This window comes from Plectropomus leopardus, chromosome 23, assembly GCF_026936395.1.
Source record: "Plectropomus leopardus strain MGB_pleo_1.0 chromosome 23, ASM2693639v1, whole genome shotgun sequence".
In the NCBI taxonomy this organism is placed as follows: Eukaryota; Metazoa; Chordata; class Actinopteri; order Perciformes; family Serranidae; genus Plectropomus; species Plectropomus leopardus.
Window position 1 is genome coordinate 2,219,737 of NC_142198.1, and position 15,415 is coordinate 2,235,151.

Sequence of the window (15,415 nt, forward strand, 5' to 3'; positions counted from 1 at the left end):
TTTATATTTAACTGCCTCATTTTGCAGGAGCTTGTTATATTGTGTGACCACTTAGAGTCCGCCTTCTCCCACGCCCACAACACTTCTCTCTGCTACTTCACTGTGCCTTCAGCGTTATTTCATCATGTCGTTATTTCTTTGTTTTTGTAGCATTTCTTCCATTGGATGGGTTAGCAGTTCAGAGTTAGGGTACATTTGTCACTGGAAATGAAAAAATGGAGGCAAAGGTTGGAAGAAAGGAAAGACAACCAATGAGTGTTTATTAAATAATAGGAATACACATCATTCATATTGCATCTCTCATAGAAAAAAATGCATTTCAGTGTTATTTGCAGTAAGAGAAACACCCAAATGTATAGTAAAACGAGACCTTAACTGACATATCAGTATTAATCTCCAGATTCATTTTTTTTAAATCAAATAAAGGTAGACCACTTTCATAATTTTGACATGTGAGACAATAGTAGTGTTTTGGGAAATAGTATTTGAATCTGTTGCAATAAATACGAACATGAATCCCTAGGTTGATATTAATGTCTGATAATAAATTTCTTTCATTTCTTTGAATAAATTGTACCAGCCAGCATTGCATTTGGGTAAGAATATTATAAAATCAAGTGAAAAAGCTGTTCGAAAATAACACTCCCCTGGCTCAATATCAAGGCCTAGTAATGGTTTTAGAAATCTTTTTAAAGCCCCCAAAAACTTGGCTTCAAAACATTCCTCCAACAGTAAATAATCATGACTTAATAAGCAAAACTACACTTAAAAAAATGTGGTTAGATACAGACCAAACAACCCACAACTATCATCAGATTCTGTCAGAATCATTTTGGCAGAAAATATTGTGTTAATGTAGGACCACATTTCTAACTAACGTAAAAAAACGACTAAGAAAATATGTCATATCATAATCATATTGTAAATAAAGTTACAACAGGACTGTTCTATTGAAAATATTATTGTTTTTGCAAATTTTTTTTTATAAACAGTATTTTTTGATGTTCAATGAAGAGAGTGATGACTGAAAAAAATATGGAAAGAAAAAGCACACAGTAATCACAATTACAATGCATTCAAAAGGAGGAGGAAAATAAAAACTAAGTTAAAAAATGACTGAAAGGGCGTCCGGTGGCTTAGATTAAGCAGGCACCCCATGTATAATGGCACTGTCCGTGCTGCAGCGGTCACGTGACCGAGTCCAGCTTGTGGCCCTTTTCTGCATGTTGTCCCCTCTCTCCCCCCCTTTCACACTGCTTATCTGTCCTATCTAATAAAGGCAAAATGCCAAAAAAAAAATCTTAAAAAAAAAAAAAAATGACTGAAAATTCCATAATTTACTGGAGGGTATAAAAAACAAGTAGTTGTAAAAAGCAGTAATAATAAAAAGTAAAAGCAACACTATATAAGTGCGTTTTAACTAGAAAGAGGATCAACAACTATATACAGTTGGGTATCATCTGCATAGCATTGAAAAGCAATACTGTTGCTATTGACAGTGATGGCTTAATGAAACCTCATGAACCAGTTTCCTTATTTTTGAGCCCACTAGACTCTCCGTTCAACAGTGTTGAAAGAAAACTGAATTGCCATTTCTTTAGCCTTAGTCTTTAAATCAAGAGCACCATCAAGTGGGCTCAGAAAATCATGAAAATGGTTCATGAGGTTTCATTTAGGCAATTCCTTCGTGTTGGCCCTTGTTGTAACAAATAAAGACTGAAAAGTCAACACGTTCTCATCACAATTCGTCACATGTTGCAGCTTTTTCAGTGGATTTCCTCATCTACATATTACGAGTTAGGTATCCTTTTGTGTCTGTTGTTTATGCTCTGTGATGCCACTACTGTGATGGAAACAAACGCATATGGTGGAATGATGTGGGACATAATTTTTTTACTGCAGCACATGCAACAAAAGCACTGATGGTAAGGTTTAGGCAACTAAGTCATGGATGGTTAGATTTAGGGCAAGAAGGCACATGGTAAGGTGTAAAAACATCATATTCAGACAAAAAGCGAACCATAGGCTCATTTGAAAGTCCAGGTTTGTGGGACCCATCCTCCACGTTCTCACCTGATGCCTTTTGGTGTGCTCCAAAAGCACTGACAGAGCAGAGGTATGCTGTTTATGCAGCCTGTCAGTTGTATGTAGACAAGTTTTACCAAGGTTTTCTAAGGACACCAGGTTAAAAATTGGTAGAAGTTATCTGAAGCTTCTTTTTCTTTTTTTGCTTAAGTTTGTGCTGTCTTTGTTTTGATAGCAGCTTCCTCACACCAGCAAAGAGGTCCTGCCTCTCAGACCAGGCCCAGCACCCAATGGCACCCAGCCAGTCAACATTGTGCGACCTCTGAGACCCTCCCAGTCTCCCCAGGGTTGTTCCAGAGACCTCAAGGTGGTTCGCCCGCCTCTCCCAGCTGGCAGGCCCCCAGCAGCCCCGCCCAAATCTCCCGCAACCCCACAGAGACTCAGCCCTCCCAAGAAACCTCTTCCCCTCAACCCGACACGATCTCCACTGGTAAGGACCTCTTTGACCCTTTTCTGAGCTCTGATTGAGTGTCATTGAATTTTAAACTATAACCGAAAAATCCTACATTACTTTCAGCTAGGGAGCCACAAAGGATTTAAGCCTTAGGAAAACCAGAAATCAAAACTTGCTTCTTTTCACATTGAGCAAGAGACAGCTGTCTTTTGATTTTTAAATGTAAAGAGAATGGTACCACTGTAAAGCCATTTCCATTTATAATGGTTTAATTCCATTACTTAAGTCACCAACAGGGCATCAACTTGAGCTGTCAAGCCGCCTGACAGTTAAATTAATCACCATTTTACACGGTATACAGTAAGATCTTCATAAAAACAGACTACATTTTGTGAGTTTAGATATTATTACAAGACAATGTAGCACCCTGCTCCTCTGTAACAGCTCCAAAAGGTGTATTACCAATCTTAAAATTAAAGGATGTGCTCCGTAAGAGATATGGGGCCTTATTTAAAAGATCTAAATCTCATGGTCAAATGTTAATGGCAAAAATGTATTTAGAGCGTGTCCAAATCCACTTTTGCCAGGTATAGGCGCCTAATTTGGGCGCAAAGTATGACACAAAGGGTACAGGGGTAGTATTTAGTCCTTTCATTAATCATAGGTTTGTTTTGGGCATTGCATAAATTCAACCAATCAGAGTTTTACATAAGGGTGTACCACAGTGTCAGACGTGCTCTTAGAGAGATTGTGATTGCTCTTGACTGCAGTTTAATGCCTAATGTGTGAACGTAATTTAGAGCTGTTAAACACACAGAGCTAATGAGCTAACTGTTGGACTCTGTGTGTCAGAATAGTTCTGAGATGAATTGCAGAGATTCTATCTGAACCCTTGAGATATAATGATAAACTGCACTATGTTTCTTATCTGATTGCTTTCTTATTGATTGATCCTCTCTAATCAGGGTGTCTCTGTGAAGTGTAAAATGCCTTCCATGCCAACTTTTAAATATATTACTTTTTCTTGTTTGTGCCAGATATCCAATATTTTTTAATGTGACTGTACTTTATGATGTGATCTTTGCGGTGTTAGTGGTAATTTTATCTACAGCACCTGTGTGAAGTGAGAAAGAAGTAAGCTGAACACATTCTGGGGACAACCTGTCCACTGCAGAAACTGGAATTGAGTTGTCCTCCCTGTTCTGTCTATGCAGGGATTTAGTGATGTGTGCTGTATTGGCACTGGTTCCACTTTTCTGTTTTTTAATAAGCTTGTCTCTTTCTGTTTTTGCTGTTTAAGGGACCAATTTTGGTTACAATAAGGTTACAATAAGGTGAACTGGTTGACATTATTTCAGTCGGTCTACTACTGTGTTCATACAACCACAATTTGTAGTCATCAGTTATAAATAAAGGCAACTCATAACTGACAGCAGAGCAACAATAGAGCTGCTCAAAATCAGGCTGCTGTCTTATGATCTTCTCTTGTGGCATTTGTGTGGAGTTTACTTTATAGTTTACTCAGCAGTGCCACAGTAACAAGAAAACAGTCATATCACACCATCTGAAAAGTTTATGGTGAACTTTAAGACCACAGTTTGTGTTGTCATTAGTTATACTAAAAAGTTTTGGTAAATGGCAAACGTTAGATGTTATTTAGCAGTCTAAAGAAACGTTGTGAGTTCAGCATCAAACTGCATCTTTTTACTCTCCAAGAGCTGTCTCCAGTGTTTGAAAGCCACACCAATGTTCACTCTAATTTTGCTTCTTCTTACATCGCTTCTTTGCTTTGCTGTGGAACGTTGCTTCTTTGTGGGGGTTGCTTGTGATGGAGATAACGGTCGTTTTCCAGGAGCTTCAGCCATCACTGTGTTTCTTACACACTAACTAACTAATTCACTGACACTGTAACTTCTACACTGTATCCACTGACTGTGCTCCGGCCGGCTCAACCTCTTCCTCTTCTCCTGCGGCTCACTAGAGACTACAGTGACTCACTATCGCCTCTCAGGCCAGGATGTATTATTACAGAGGGGATGGCCCGTCTCTAACTGTTCAGCAGTGGACATCTCTGCAGTACAATACATAGGCATCTTAAACGTAACGTCAAAAGTGTGACTTCTTTCCCCTCTGTTGATAGGGTTAGTTCATTATTTGAATGTTTTCAACTAAAATTATGTCCTTTAATTAATTTATTTTTTTCGTGACTCTGTCCTTATATTCTACATCACTTTTGGGCATCTGTGGCTCAGAGGTAGAGCGGGTCGTCTTCTAATCATAGGGTCAGTGGTTTGATCCCCAGCTCCTCCACTCAACATGTCAAAGTATCCATGGGCAAGATACCGAACCCCAAATTGCTCCTGATGCTGTGTGAGTGTGTGTGAATAGTTACTAAGAGGCAGGTGGCACCATGAATGGTAGTCTCAGCCACCAGTGTGTGTGAATGTGTGTGTGAATGTGTGTGTGAATGGGTGAATGTGTCATGTAGTGTAAAAGTGCTTTCCATAGTCAAAAAAGACTAAAAAAAAGCACTACACAAGTGCAGTCCATTCATCATTTACTATTTGGCAATAGCCATGGGTCTTTTTCCTTTTTTCGCTCTTAAAATCCATCCAAAAGTCTGAATTTACAAGAAGAATAGACATTTATCTTCTTAAGAACAGGAATATGAGAAATAGGAAGTTGTGTTGTAGACAGCATTTCACGAGGCTTATAAAGTTTCCCCAGACTCAGCAATTCATAAACTCGAGTGATTTTTTTGAAGGAGTCAGGTGATTTCTCTACAGGTGACAAATGAATGTCAGTTACTGAACTCTTTCAGTTTTGCACCAAAAACATTGAATCAACTGCAAAATAACATTAATTTGTTCTAACTTCCTCTGTCAGAAGTCACGCTGCATAACATCACAGTTAGTCTCCAAAAGGAACCAAAACACTCAACGACTCATTCATTTGATCAGGCAAAAACTTTGTTAAAGTCACAGTGGAGAGACAGCAGAAGTGATGGAGAGCTGAACAGTGCACACCTGTGTCTGCAAACTGTGAGTGAAGGGAAACTAAGAGTGAAATAGAGTAGAAATACTCTGTTACACGTTAAAGTACTGCACGCAAAATAGCCTTCAAGTAAAAATACAAAAATTGTCAGCAGCAAAATAAACTTAAAGTACCAAAAAAAGCTATACACTATGTGGAACAATGACTTATATATTATCATTGTATTATAATTATTGATGCATTCAGGTGTTCATGACTTTAATTTAGCTGCTCGTAAAGATGGAGCTCATTTCACTGACTTGATATACTGCTGGGTAGATGAATCCAATACTACTACTACTACTACTACTACTACTACTACTAATGATAATAATAATAATAATAATAATAATATGTCATCATTTATGAGATTATATTTTATATTAATCATACGGATATTCAAGTGGGTTAGGGTTGGGGTAACTATTCAAGTAACTAAAGCTGTTAGATAAATGTAACGTGGAACAAATTAAATATTTCCCTTTTACATGGAGTCAAAGTGCAAAATGACATTAAATGGAAATTCTCAAGAGAAATACAAGTACTTCAAAATTGTACGTAGGTATAGTAAATGTAATGTAGTAAAGTACCATCCTACCATTTTTAACATTTAACTGTTTTTCAAACTGAAAAAAAATGTTAAACCCTTTGAAACCATGGAAATTTGGCTTGATACCTTTCAAAATTATCGAAGGAAGGCAATGAGCAATCTTTAGAAGAAATTACCCAAAACAAGAAAATAAAAACAAAGAAAGAAAAAAACGAAAAAGACAGAAAGAAAGAAATGACTGGAGAAAAAGTTCTGAAAATCATCATAATCCTTTAAAATACATTTCAATGTATAATTAAGATCTTTAGCAATATAGGTTCTTTGGACATTTTTCCCTAGATATTTTTAAAACATTTTTAAGTCTAGTAATATCTTGCAGTTTACTGGACATTTCTTGCCAGGTTGCCTATTCAAATACTTGTGAAAGGCATCTGAATGCAGCACATGAATGTTGATATGCTGTGATATTAGTCCAGATTTCAAAGGGTTAATGATAGCAGTTGTGAAGCTTTTCCTACATAATTTTGATACTGATTACCAACAGTTACTAACCACAATCCACAATTTATCGTAATAGTAATAGTATTAAAATAATAATAATAGTAATAGTAATAGTATTAAAAAAAAAACTTCACATTTCAACTTTTCATTGATTAAGACATGTACTTTTAATGTAAATGTGCAAAAAAAAAATCTCCAGGGGAGCATCCCCTCCCTACAGAGGTGTAGTCTAAGCCCCCAGTGTCCTCAAATGCTAGAGACGCCCCTGTTGTCTCCTGATCTGGTTGGTATGCAGTTGCAGCTGACTGTTGAATAATAGAAATGTCACTGATGAATCTTTCTCTGTGTTGTCTTTCAGTTGGTGTCTGAGCGGCAGTCCAGGCCATCCCCCTTCCCTCCTCAGAGGCCTCTCCCCCTCAGCCCAGCCCGAGGAGCCTCCCCCACCGTGAGTCCAGCCCGAACTCCGGGCCCCAAAACCTCCCCGGGCCTGCTGGTCATGATGCCCCCGGCAGTGGGACCCAAACCTGTGGGCAAAGTGTCAGCTGTCCCCCCTCTCAGAGCTCTCAGGTGGGCAAACACACACAGTCTGTAGTGTAATGTAGTCAGTTGCTCTCAGTTGCTCAGGAAGTTCAGGGTTTGATGTTCTTGCCAACAGAGTTTTTTGTTAGGATGACATAGTAGAGGTGAAAAATAGGACAAATGAAACTGACATTATGATTTGATCATAGACTGTATATAAAGATGGACAACATGACAAGTGTAGCTTTTCAATCTGAATCGCCCCCTGGTGTCTGACTGCAGTATAGGTCATAAAGCCCACCCCATCCATGTTAGTGTATGGGTCATAGACCAACTGAAAACTCAAAGTACATGCCAAAAACATTTTTCCCAAAGATAGTTTCTATCACTAAGGGCAATTGTCATCACCTTGATGTTTCTTCAAGTGTCTGTTTTTATGATAAATCCAGTTTTATAATGAGTTATTAAAATCTACAGAAAGGGGATTTTTCACAATTATTGACAGCTGTGATAGCCAGATTCAGTGGAGCTGCTCCGGATTGGACAGACAGGTGTTTAGTCAGGAACTCCCCCACCGCAGATACCGCTACTGCACAGACTGTGACCTAGAAAAGCCAAAAAAGTGTTTCCCATGCAGTTTTGGCAATTGTGGATTTTTCAAATCCCCTGAAATACAACCTCATGTTAGCATAAAATCTTTTAAACTTTTTTTTTAAATTGATGTGTTTCCATTAGGCATATTTTAAAATCGCAATTTTTGTGTGAACCACATCACAGTATTTTCTACTTGAAGAACATCACTGAACACTTTTCCTTACTACTCTGACTTCAAATTGACCTGAGGGAGCAACATTTTTCTCGATACTATCTAAAGTGTAATGTAATTTTCGTAAAGCAGCTGTTGTTTTTATTTGTATCAGCGAATTTTAACCATGTTTTAAAAGTGGGGGTGTTATCTGTGAAAACTGCAAGAAAACGCTGCCTCACAGCATTCCTATCTTTTCATTTCATGCTGTTTTGTTTTCAGGGTGGCTGTGGGCACATAAACACTCTGAGTTTACCAACCATGCAATTCATTGACTCGCTTCTTCATCTGCAATCAATTTTCATTTTTTATCAGTGACAGGTCGTCATTCTAAAGGCTGGTACTTGCTTTCTTCAGATGCAGTGATGCTTTCGTTCCATACACTTTACCTGTAAATGTGGTAAAGTCAGGCAGGGAGTCCTCAGGGTGATTGTTCTCTAGGGTTTATGGTTCCTCTCCTTCTATAATCTGGCAGATCGATCAAGTTGTCTCTACATGTGGTTCTCCTTGGCAAGATCAGATTTCACACTTACCACCAGCTGCTGGTGGAGCTGCGTTAGAAGCAGGTTGTATCCGACTTTACAGATCCCCGGCTCAACTTGTCTTTGTCTTCAAAGCAAGCTCGACTGTGCTCTGAAAGAAAAACAGGTTTAAAATCAATATCTTTGGAGCTCACTTACTGATAGCTGCTATGTGTGCTTATAATACCTGTTCTTATATTATAACTGCTAGTTTTGTGCCAAAAGTACAATACAACAATCCATCAGTACGTTTACATGCATACTTAAGTGGAGCTATGATTATAGTTTGATTAGTCCATTTAATAGGACTACTGTCCTTGTCCCAGTATACAAGAAGCAGAGGAGAATCCATTTATTGACGAAAGAATGTCCGACATGGTAGGTGGAGATATGCCCCCTTTCAGTTAGTTACTATTGGACCTGCTTCTGGTTGACCTATTACATCACATCCCAAACAAGTCAGCAAGCGGCAATAAGGTTGCATAATAAAAGGTGACGACTTGAATACATTTTTGTACTTTTAGTACGCTGCGTTTTACTTTACCGAACCTTTGTCTTGTTCTGTTTTCTTACCTCCTTCTTCTTCTTTTGTTTTTTCTGGCTTTCTTCTTCGAATTTAAGTTATTTGATTTATGGGTCAAAGCCTGGCACGGGCGCTATGGAGCATGAGCAGAACACCTAAGCAGGTTCAAGTCTGGTGTATATACAGTATATGTATATATATGTGTGTGTGTGCTAATTCTAAATTTCTAAAAGAACAAATTTATGGTGGCCTAAGACTTTTTGCACAGTACAGTCTTATTCTAAATTCAGCTCACTGTTTGGGTTTAACCTTAAACTAGAATCTCTTCTTTTTGTCCGTCCTGCAGACCGGTCCCAGGTGCCAAACCAAACACAGCCTCACCTCCACCAAGAAAATGACCTTCTCCTCCCCCCTCTTCCCCCCCCAGAGGAGGTGGCCGCTGACAGCCTATTTGCACTAAAGAGACTCTGGCTGGTAAACCACAGAGCTGTCGCACACAGCAGAGGAGGGCCAACACAAAGGTAAAACCTGAGACACGAAAGAACAATGAGGACTCTTACCAGTTCAGACTTAAATCTGAAACCTTACCTACCCCCCCCCTCCCCTCTCATTCTCAATTTTTGAGCCCCTCCACCCTCCTCCTCCCAGCGCTCTAACATTAACCACAAAGACGCGGTTTTGCACGGAGGCCTTGCAGACTGAGACAAGTGTTATCGCTGGGGGACGGTCACATTTGCCAAATCGATTTTTTTAGGATTATTGTTTGTTTTTTTAACAGTTAATGCTGTCTGTGTATAAAATATGCATTTTGTAATGACCGTTGTTTTGTTTACAGTTTGATTTATGTCCCGTTATATGATTTATGTTTTGTGCCAAAGAGGTCTCTTCATACCTGGGGTGTGTCCTGGACGCTTGAAATCTTCTTATGTCACGTTAAGTTTGCCGCAAGTCAACTCCTCCATATTTTAAAGGTTTTATAATTTATTGTATTGTATGAGGAATGTCTAAAAATGCAAATCTGGAGATACAGTGGCCTATCAGGAGGAAGGAGAGCCAATCACACAGCAGCTTCTTTTCAACACTGTTTACATGGTGGAGGATTTGACCAATGCTCGGGACTTGCAGGACACACCCCACTCGCTCATGTTGATTTGAATGTCTTTTGCTGAGTGTTATGACTTTTGAATTGTTACATAAAATATTTTTACAAAACTATCAAGTTTCCTTTATTTTGTTGTTTTTTTTATTTAATTTTAACAATATTTAATAGAAATGTATGAGCAATAGCTGTTAGAGCTATTTCTAGCAAGCCCTTGTGATTTCCCATTTTTCGTAGGGTCACTTGAATGCGTCACCTGTTGTTTTATGTTAATAATAATAATATTATTATTATAATAACAATAATAATAATAATAATACATTTTATTAATAGAGCACTTCTCAAGAAACTCAAAAAACTTTACAAAGTCAAAAAAGATCATAAAAAAAAGAATAAAAAACATTATGAAATACACACAACAATAAAATTCATATTACATTATTGAGACATTAAAAGCACTTTGAACAGGTGAGTTGACTTTTGAATGAGATAGTTAAGAATAAGACTTGGGGTTTTTTTTAATTATTTTTGATAATAATAATTATTATCATTATTTTATTTGAATTGGTTGATTGATTGGTGAATTAATTATTATTATGCTTTTATTATTATTATTGTTCAAGTAGTTGTATTTTTGTGTTATTGTTATTATTATTCATTTGTTTACTTGTTTTATTATATAATTGATAACTATTATTGTTATTAATTTTTAGTACAGTTTGTTTTTGTTATATTGGAGTCTTGGACCCCAGGAAGACTAGCTTGGTGCCTACAATGAACTACAAACCGTCATGGCATCCAGTGAAAGACTACAAGACCCACAGTGAGCAGGCAGGGCAGTCAGGACACTGATTGCTGCCCAGCTGAAGCAGAGGTGCTGACTGGCCCGGCAGAGGAGCTGAGGGAGACGGTGATTGAGTTGAACAAAGAACATATTTAGTTAGTCTTTTTGGTTTAGTTTACCAAAAAGACTAAATTAGAGTGAATTAGAATTTTGCTTTATTATCTGTTTGTTCAGGTTAACCTCAGTCTGCAACATTTCAGTTCACCTGTCAAAGAAGACACTTGTGCACTGAATTGAGGTTGAAATGCAACATTTGACTGTCTTAATTTCCTGCGCCGTTAGCAGTCCAAGAGAAAAGCTCCGGATCTCTCAAGACACCACAGAAGGTAAAAACACTTTGTTTTTGAGATTGAATTGGTGAAGTTTAGGCTTTTAAAAAAAATCTGTGGTTAAGTTTACAAAAAAAATCGTGTTTTGGCTTCAAGTAAGTACGGCAGTTACTAACTTTATATCACATCATGAGACATACGCCGTGTTTCTGAACTCTAAGGTGCAGATTTTTCCACAGGTGCACTGTAACAATCAATATTGCTGCAAATCATTGATATATCCCAGGCTGTAATCATAAAAAAAACTAATTTGCAAGTAATATATTGTAAATTATTTTTATGTTTTTTTTCTATCAAGTGACATCATGACAAAAGCCTGACATTAAAAGGTTTAACACTGCTTAAAAAGAAACTTAATGAAAGGAGAAAATCATATCAATGTACAGTCGTTTTTGAGCCTGATTTTGAAAAGCACATTTTGTGTGCAGGACAATATGAGAGTGATACGAAAGCAGATTAGGGCCATTTATGATGAAGAAAATAATTTTGGGCAAATCGAGATTAAAGTCGAAATGACGAGAAATAAAGTCGAGATTCCAAGAGAAACGTCAAATTGTCGAGAATAAAGTTGTAATATAATTTCGAGATTAAAGTTGAAACTTCGAGAATAAAGTCAAAATATAATTTCGAGATTAAAGTCAAAATGACAACATTAAAGTCGAAATTGCAAGAATAAAGTAGAAATATAATTTTGAGATTAAAGTCGAAATACAATTTCGTGATAAAAGTCGAAATTTCGAGAAAAAAATTTAAATCAAAGTTTAAAGTCGAAGGTTTGAAAATAAAGTCAAGCCATACGACAACAAACAGCAGATGGTGACCGTCCACAAAATGCCGTGTGTTGATGAATACGTTGAATTATACTTCCAAATTAGGTTTAACAACAAAGAGATTCTTTATCTTTTAGCTCATAAACATGGTGTTTTAGTCTCTATAAGGACTTTGAATTTACCAAAAACTCCATCTGTTCAGAAGGAAAAACCAGTCAAGCTTGGAAGAGGTGGCCGTATTTGTGCAAGCTGAACTAGCCGGTAGTGGACAACTGCATGGATACAGATGGTTACACCTGCATGCAATTCAGGCGGGGTATGTTGTCTCACAAGACACAGTAAGACAGTTGATCAAGTTCTTTGATCCTGAAGGTGTGGAGCTCAGACGAGCCTGAGGTGCAGACACTACCGCAACAAAGGCCCCAACTCACTGTGGCATATGGATTCGTATGACAAGCTTAAGCCATTGGGAATTGCCATCAATGGATGTGTAGATGGTTTTAGTAGTTTTGTCCTGTGGACGGAGGCCCATACAACAAACAGCGACCCAAAAGTGATTGCAAACTACTTCATAACAACTATTCAGCGTCTGGGGGGATGCCCAGAGCGACTATGTGCTGACAGAGGCACAGAAAACAGACACATTGAAAACATGCTCGTCTTTTTGAGCAGCAACCATACAAATGGCTTTGCCGAAGCCCAAAGTTTCATCTATGTATGCAGCACCGCAAACCAGCACATGGAGTCATGGTGGGGAATCTTGAGAAAACAAGGCACACAGTTTTCAAAACCCTCCAAGATGATGGTCACTTCTCTGGTGATTTCCTGGATAGAAGCATAATCCAGTTCTGCTTCATGAACCTTATTCAGGTAAGCTTGGCTGAAAACTCAATAACCTTGCTCCCCCACCCACCCATTCACTTGCACTAATTTAAACATAAAATCACATGCAATTTTGATCAAAACATTGTGGAGAAAAATGAATAGGAAAATGAGATGTTAAAATGTTTTTCCTGGTCCTGTAACAGTATTATACACAGTGGTGCGAAGTAACTGAGAACTTTACTCAAGTTTTGTACTTGTACTTGGTACCAAAATCAAGGTATTTTTAAGTCTACGTCACTTGAATAGCTCTGTGTTTTGTGTCCCATAGTCCCAGAATAAATACTGGACATATCTCAGGAAACAGAAAAGATTCTTTTGATATTATTATGAAGGGATATAAAATGAGCACCCTGATTACATCATTCTCATTCTTATTCTTATACTTATTCTTATGATTCTTATTATTCCTATTCTTATTCTTATTCTTATTCTTCTTATTATTATTATGATTATTATTATTATTATTATTATTATTATCAAACATGAATGAACAGCCATTCCTCTAACAGCAAAACCAACATGACACTCCACATATACTTGTATGTAAAGCCCATGGTTTGTTGAATTATTTTAGATTAAGCGTAATTGTTTGTTTGTTATTTGTTTTTCAGGGTGCAGGATGAGCTTGACAATGTTGTGAAAACCTGGAATTCACACAAGATACGAGCCCTATTTCGATGTACACCCTTCCAGGGATGTATGGCAAGACACTAGATATGCATCAGTTGGCACTTTGTAAGGAGGAGTGCACAAACAAAGGCCAATATCCTTGTGATGAAACTCTGTTTGATCTCTGCTGCCTTCTTATGCAGGAAAAAAGGTTGGGATGCATTTTCTGCTGCTGAACTGTACACCTTACTAAGAACTGAAATATGTCAAAGTATCTGTTGACAAGTCTCATGCACAAAGGAGAATCATTTATGTAGATTATATTTCGGAGAAAAGTCTGTAACACACACATCTAAAACAAAGTGAGCAGCGTCTAAGTTAAAAGAAACAACATGAAATGAACAGAAAAGCATCTTACTTATTGCAGGGCTTCAAAAGTCCAAGCAATTCTTTGCACCAAAGTGGTGATATTTTGAGCACTGCTGCCCTTCATCAGACACTGTCTTCTTTTGGGGCCCTGCACTGTGCAAGACGTTTTTGTGCTGATTTCCTGATTATATTTAGGCTCACACAGGACACACAATAAAAGAAAAATTCAACTACAGTCAGTAATTGTATCAAATAATATCAGTGTAAACAAAGCATAAATTCCTCAGAGTGACTATACTGGCCAAGAAAACTTTTCCTACACGTTGTCATTGATTTGGCACTCCACCACTTTTGTTGTGGGGTTTTAGCTTCTAAGCCAGTATTTACTATTAATTTGTTAGACAAAACATAGTGTCAGGAGCTGGAAGTACTTCTCTGGCGACTGGAGATTCAAGCTGTAATAGTAACACCTTGCATCCAATTGCAAAACTGGACGCAAAAAAGATTTTTCGTACAAATTATGTATTTATTCCTTTAAATGACAACATGTTACAGCAAAATTGAATATACAGCTACATGAAAGTGGTCATGAAAGTGTAATGATGTACAAGGTCAGTTTTACACAGCAAAGGGTGTGTTTGAAGAGGAAAATATGCAGCCTGCTTGCAGCTTATAAGGGCCCATGCATTTGGTGTGAATGGCATTTCATGAGTCTTTAATAATGTATCTGGTGTGTGATGTTTTCTCTAAAACAAATTTTCCCTGTAGTAAAGACAAAAGTGACATTTGTTGACAGTTGTAAAAAAGACAATTTAATGAGTAAAAAATTTGTCACCATTGAAGTTATTATCTTGTACTCCAATACCTCTAAAGAGACTCTTGTAATTTTAAAATATTTTCATTGACAGTCTTTGGTTGTAGTCAGGCGAGTCAGAGGCTGATTTATCATCAACCAGACTTTGTGTAAGTTATCAAGGCCTTACTTTTGTTCCAGTGATAAACATTATGCTATGAAAAGGTGTCAAATGAAGAAAATAAATGTACAATCGGATAAATATTCTGCATCATTAAAGGTTGTTTTGGGGATGACACAATGTACATATTCATTTCACACTATCTGAAAATGGTGCCTGAATCCCTACAGGTATAACCTTTTACACATTACTGTTCACCGGTTAAACTGTAGACAAATTATGAAATTGACCTGTAGGACTGAAGTGATTGGTTATTTTCCTTAATTGATATTTTCAAAAGACAATTAACAAATTATGAACATAGTTTAGCACATGTTTTATAAAAATTAACCCATAGAGCCTTCACAGGACAATAATACTTGATTGGCTATTTTTTTAACATGCATGTTACCCTTTGTGCGATATATTGTGCCTTATTTGGTACAAAAAAAAATTACATTTTTTATAAAATATCTGAAGTCAAGTGTTGACCTTCAACATCTTTGAAAGAACAAATCATATATATCTTGCAGTAGCTGCTTATTGCACAAATGAGAACATGATTGGAAATTCACAGTAAAGTGCTGAACATGTCTTTATGGGGTAACATGGCACATTACAATGAA

The 15,415-nt window shown here is 37.3% G+C and overlaps 1 protein-coding gene and 1 long non-coding RNA gene across 3 annotated transcripts in view; both read left to right on the forward strand.

Moving 5' to 3' along the window:
- The window catches only part of adam19a (ADAM metallopeptidase domain 19a), a 253,530-nt gene extending 243,384 nt beyond the window's left edge, over positions 1–10,146 (forward strand). Inside the window, exons 21-23 of one of the 2 annotated variants that reach the window (XM_088073120.1) lie at positions 2,261–2,515; positions 6,922–7,130; positions 9,278–10,146. In XM_088073120.1, the coding sequence (XP_087929246.1) occupies positions 2,261–2,515; positions 6,922–7,130; positions 9,278–9,329 (516 nt within the window). In that variant the 3' untranslated portion in view covers positions 9,330–10,146. The remainder of the gene's footprint in view (positions 1–2,260; positions 2,516–6,921; positions 7,131–9,277) is intronic. The other variant, XM_042512400.2, reaches the window with a different exon arrangement.
- A 745-nt stretch (positions 10,147–10,891) lies between these two features.
- Positions 10,892–14,920, forward strand: LOC148185580 (uncharacterized). The gene is made up of 3 exons (XR_015775723.1): positions 10,892–11,200; positions 12,346–12,843; positions 13,470–14,920. It is a non-coding gene; the product is annotated as an uncharacterized LOC148185580 (long non-coding RNA).
- Positions 14,921–15,415: the final 495 nt, after the last annotated feature.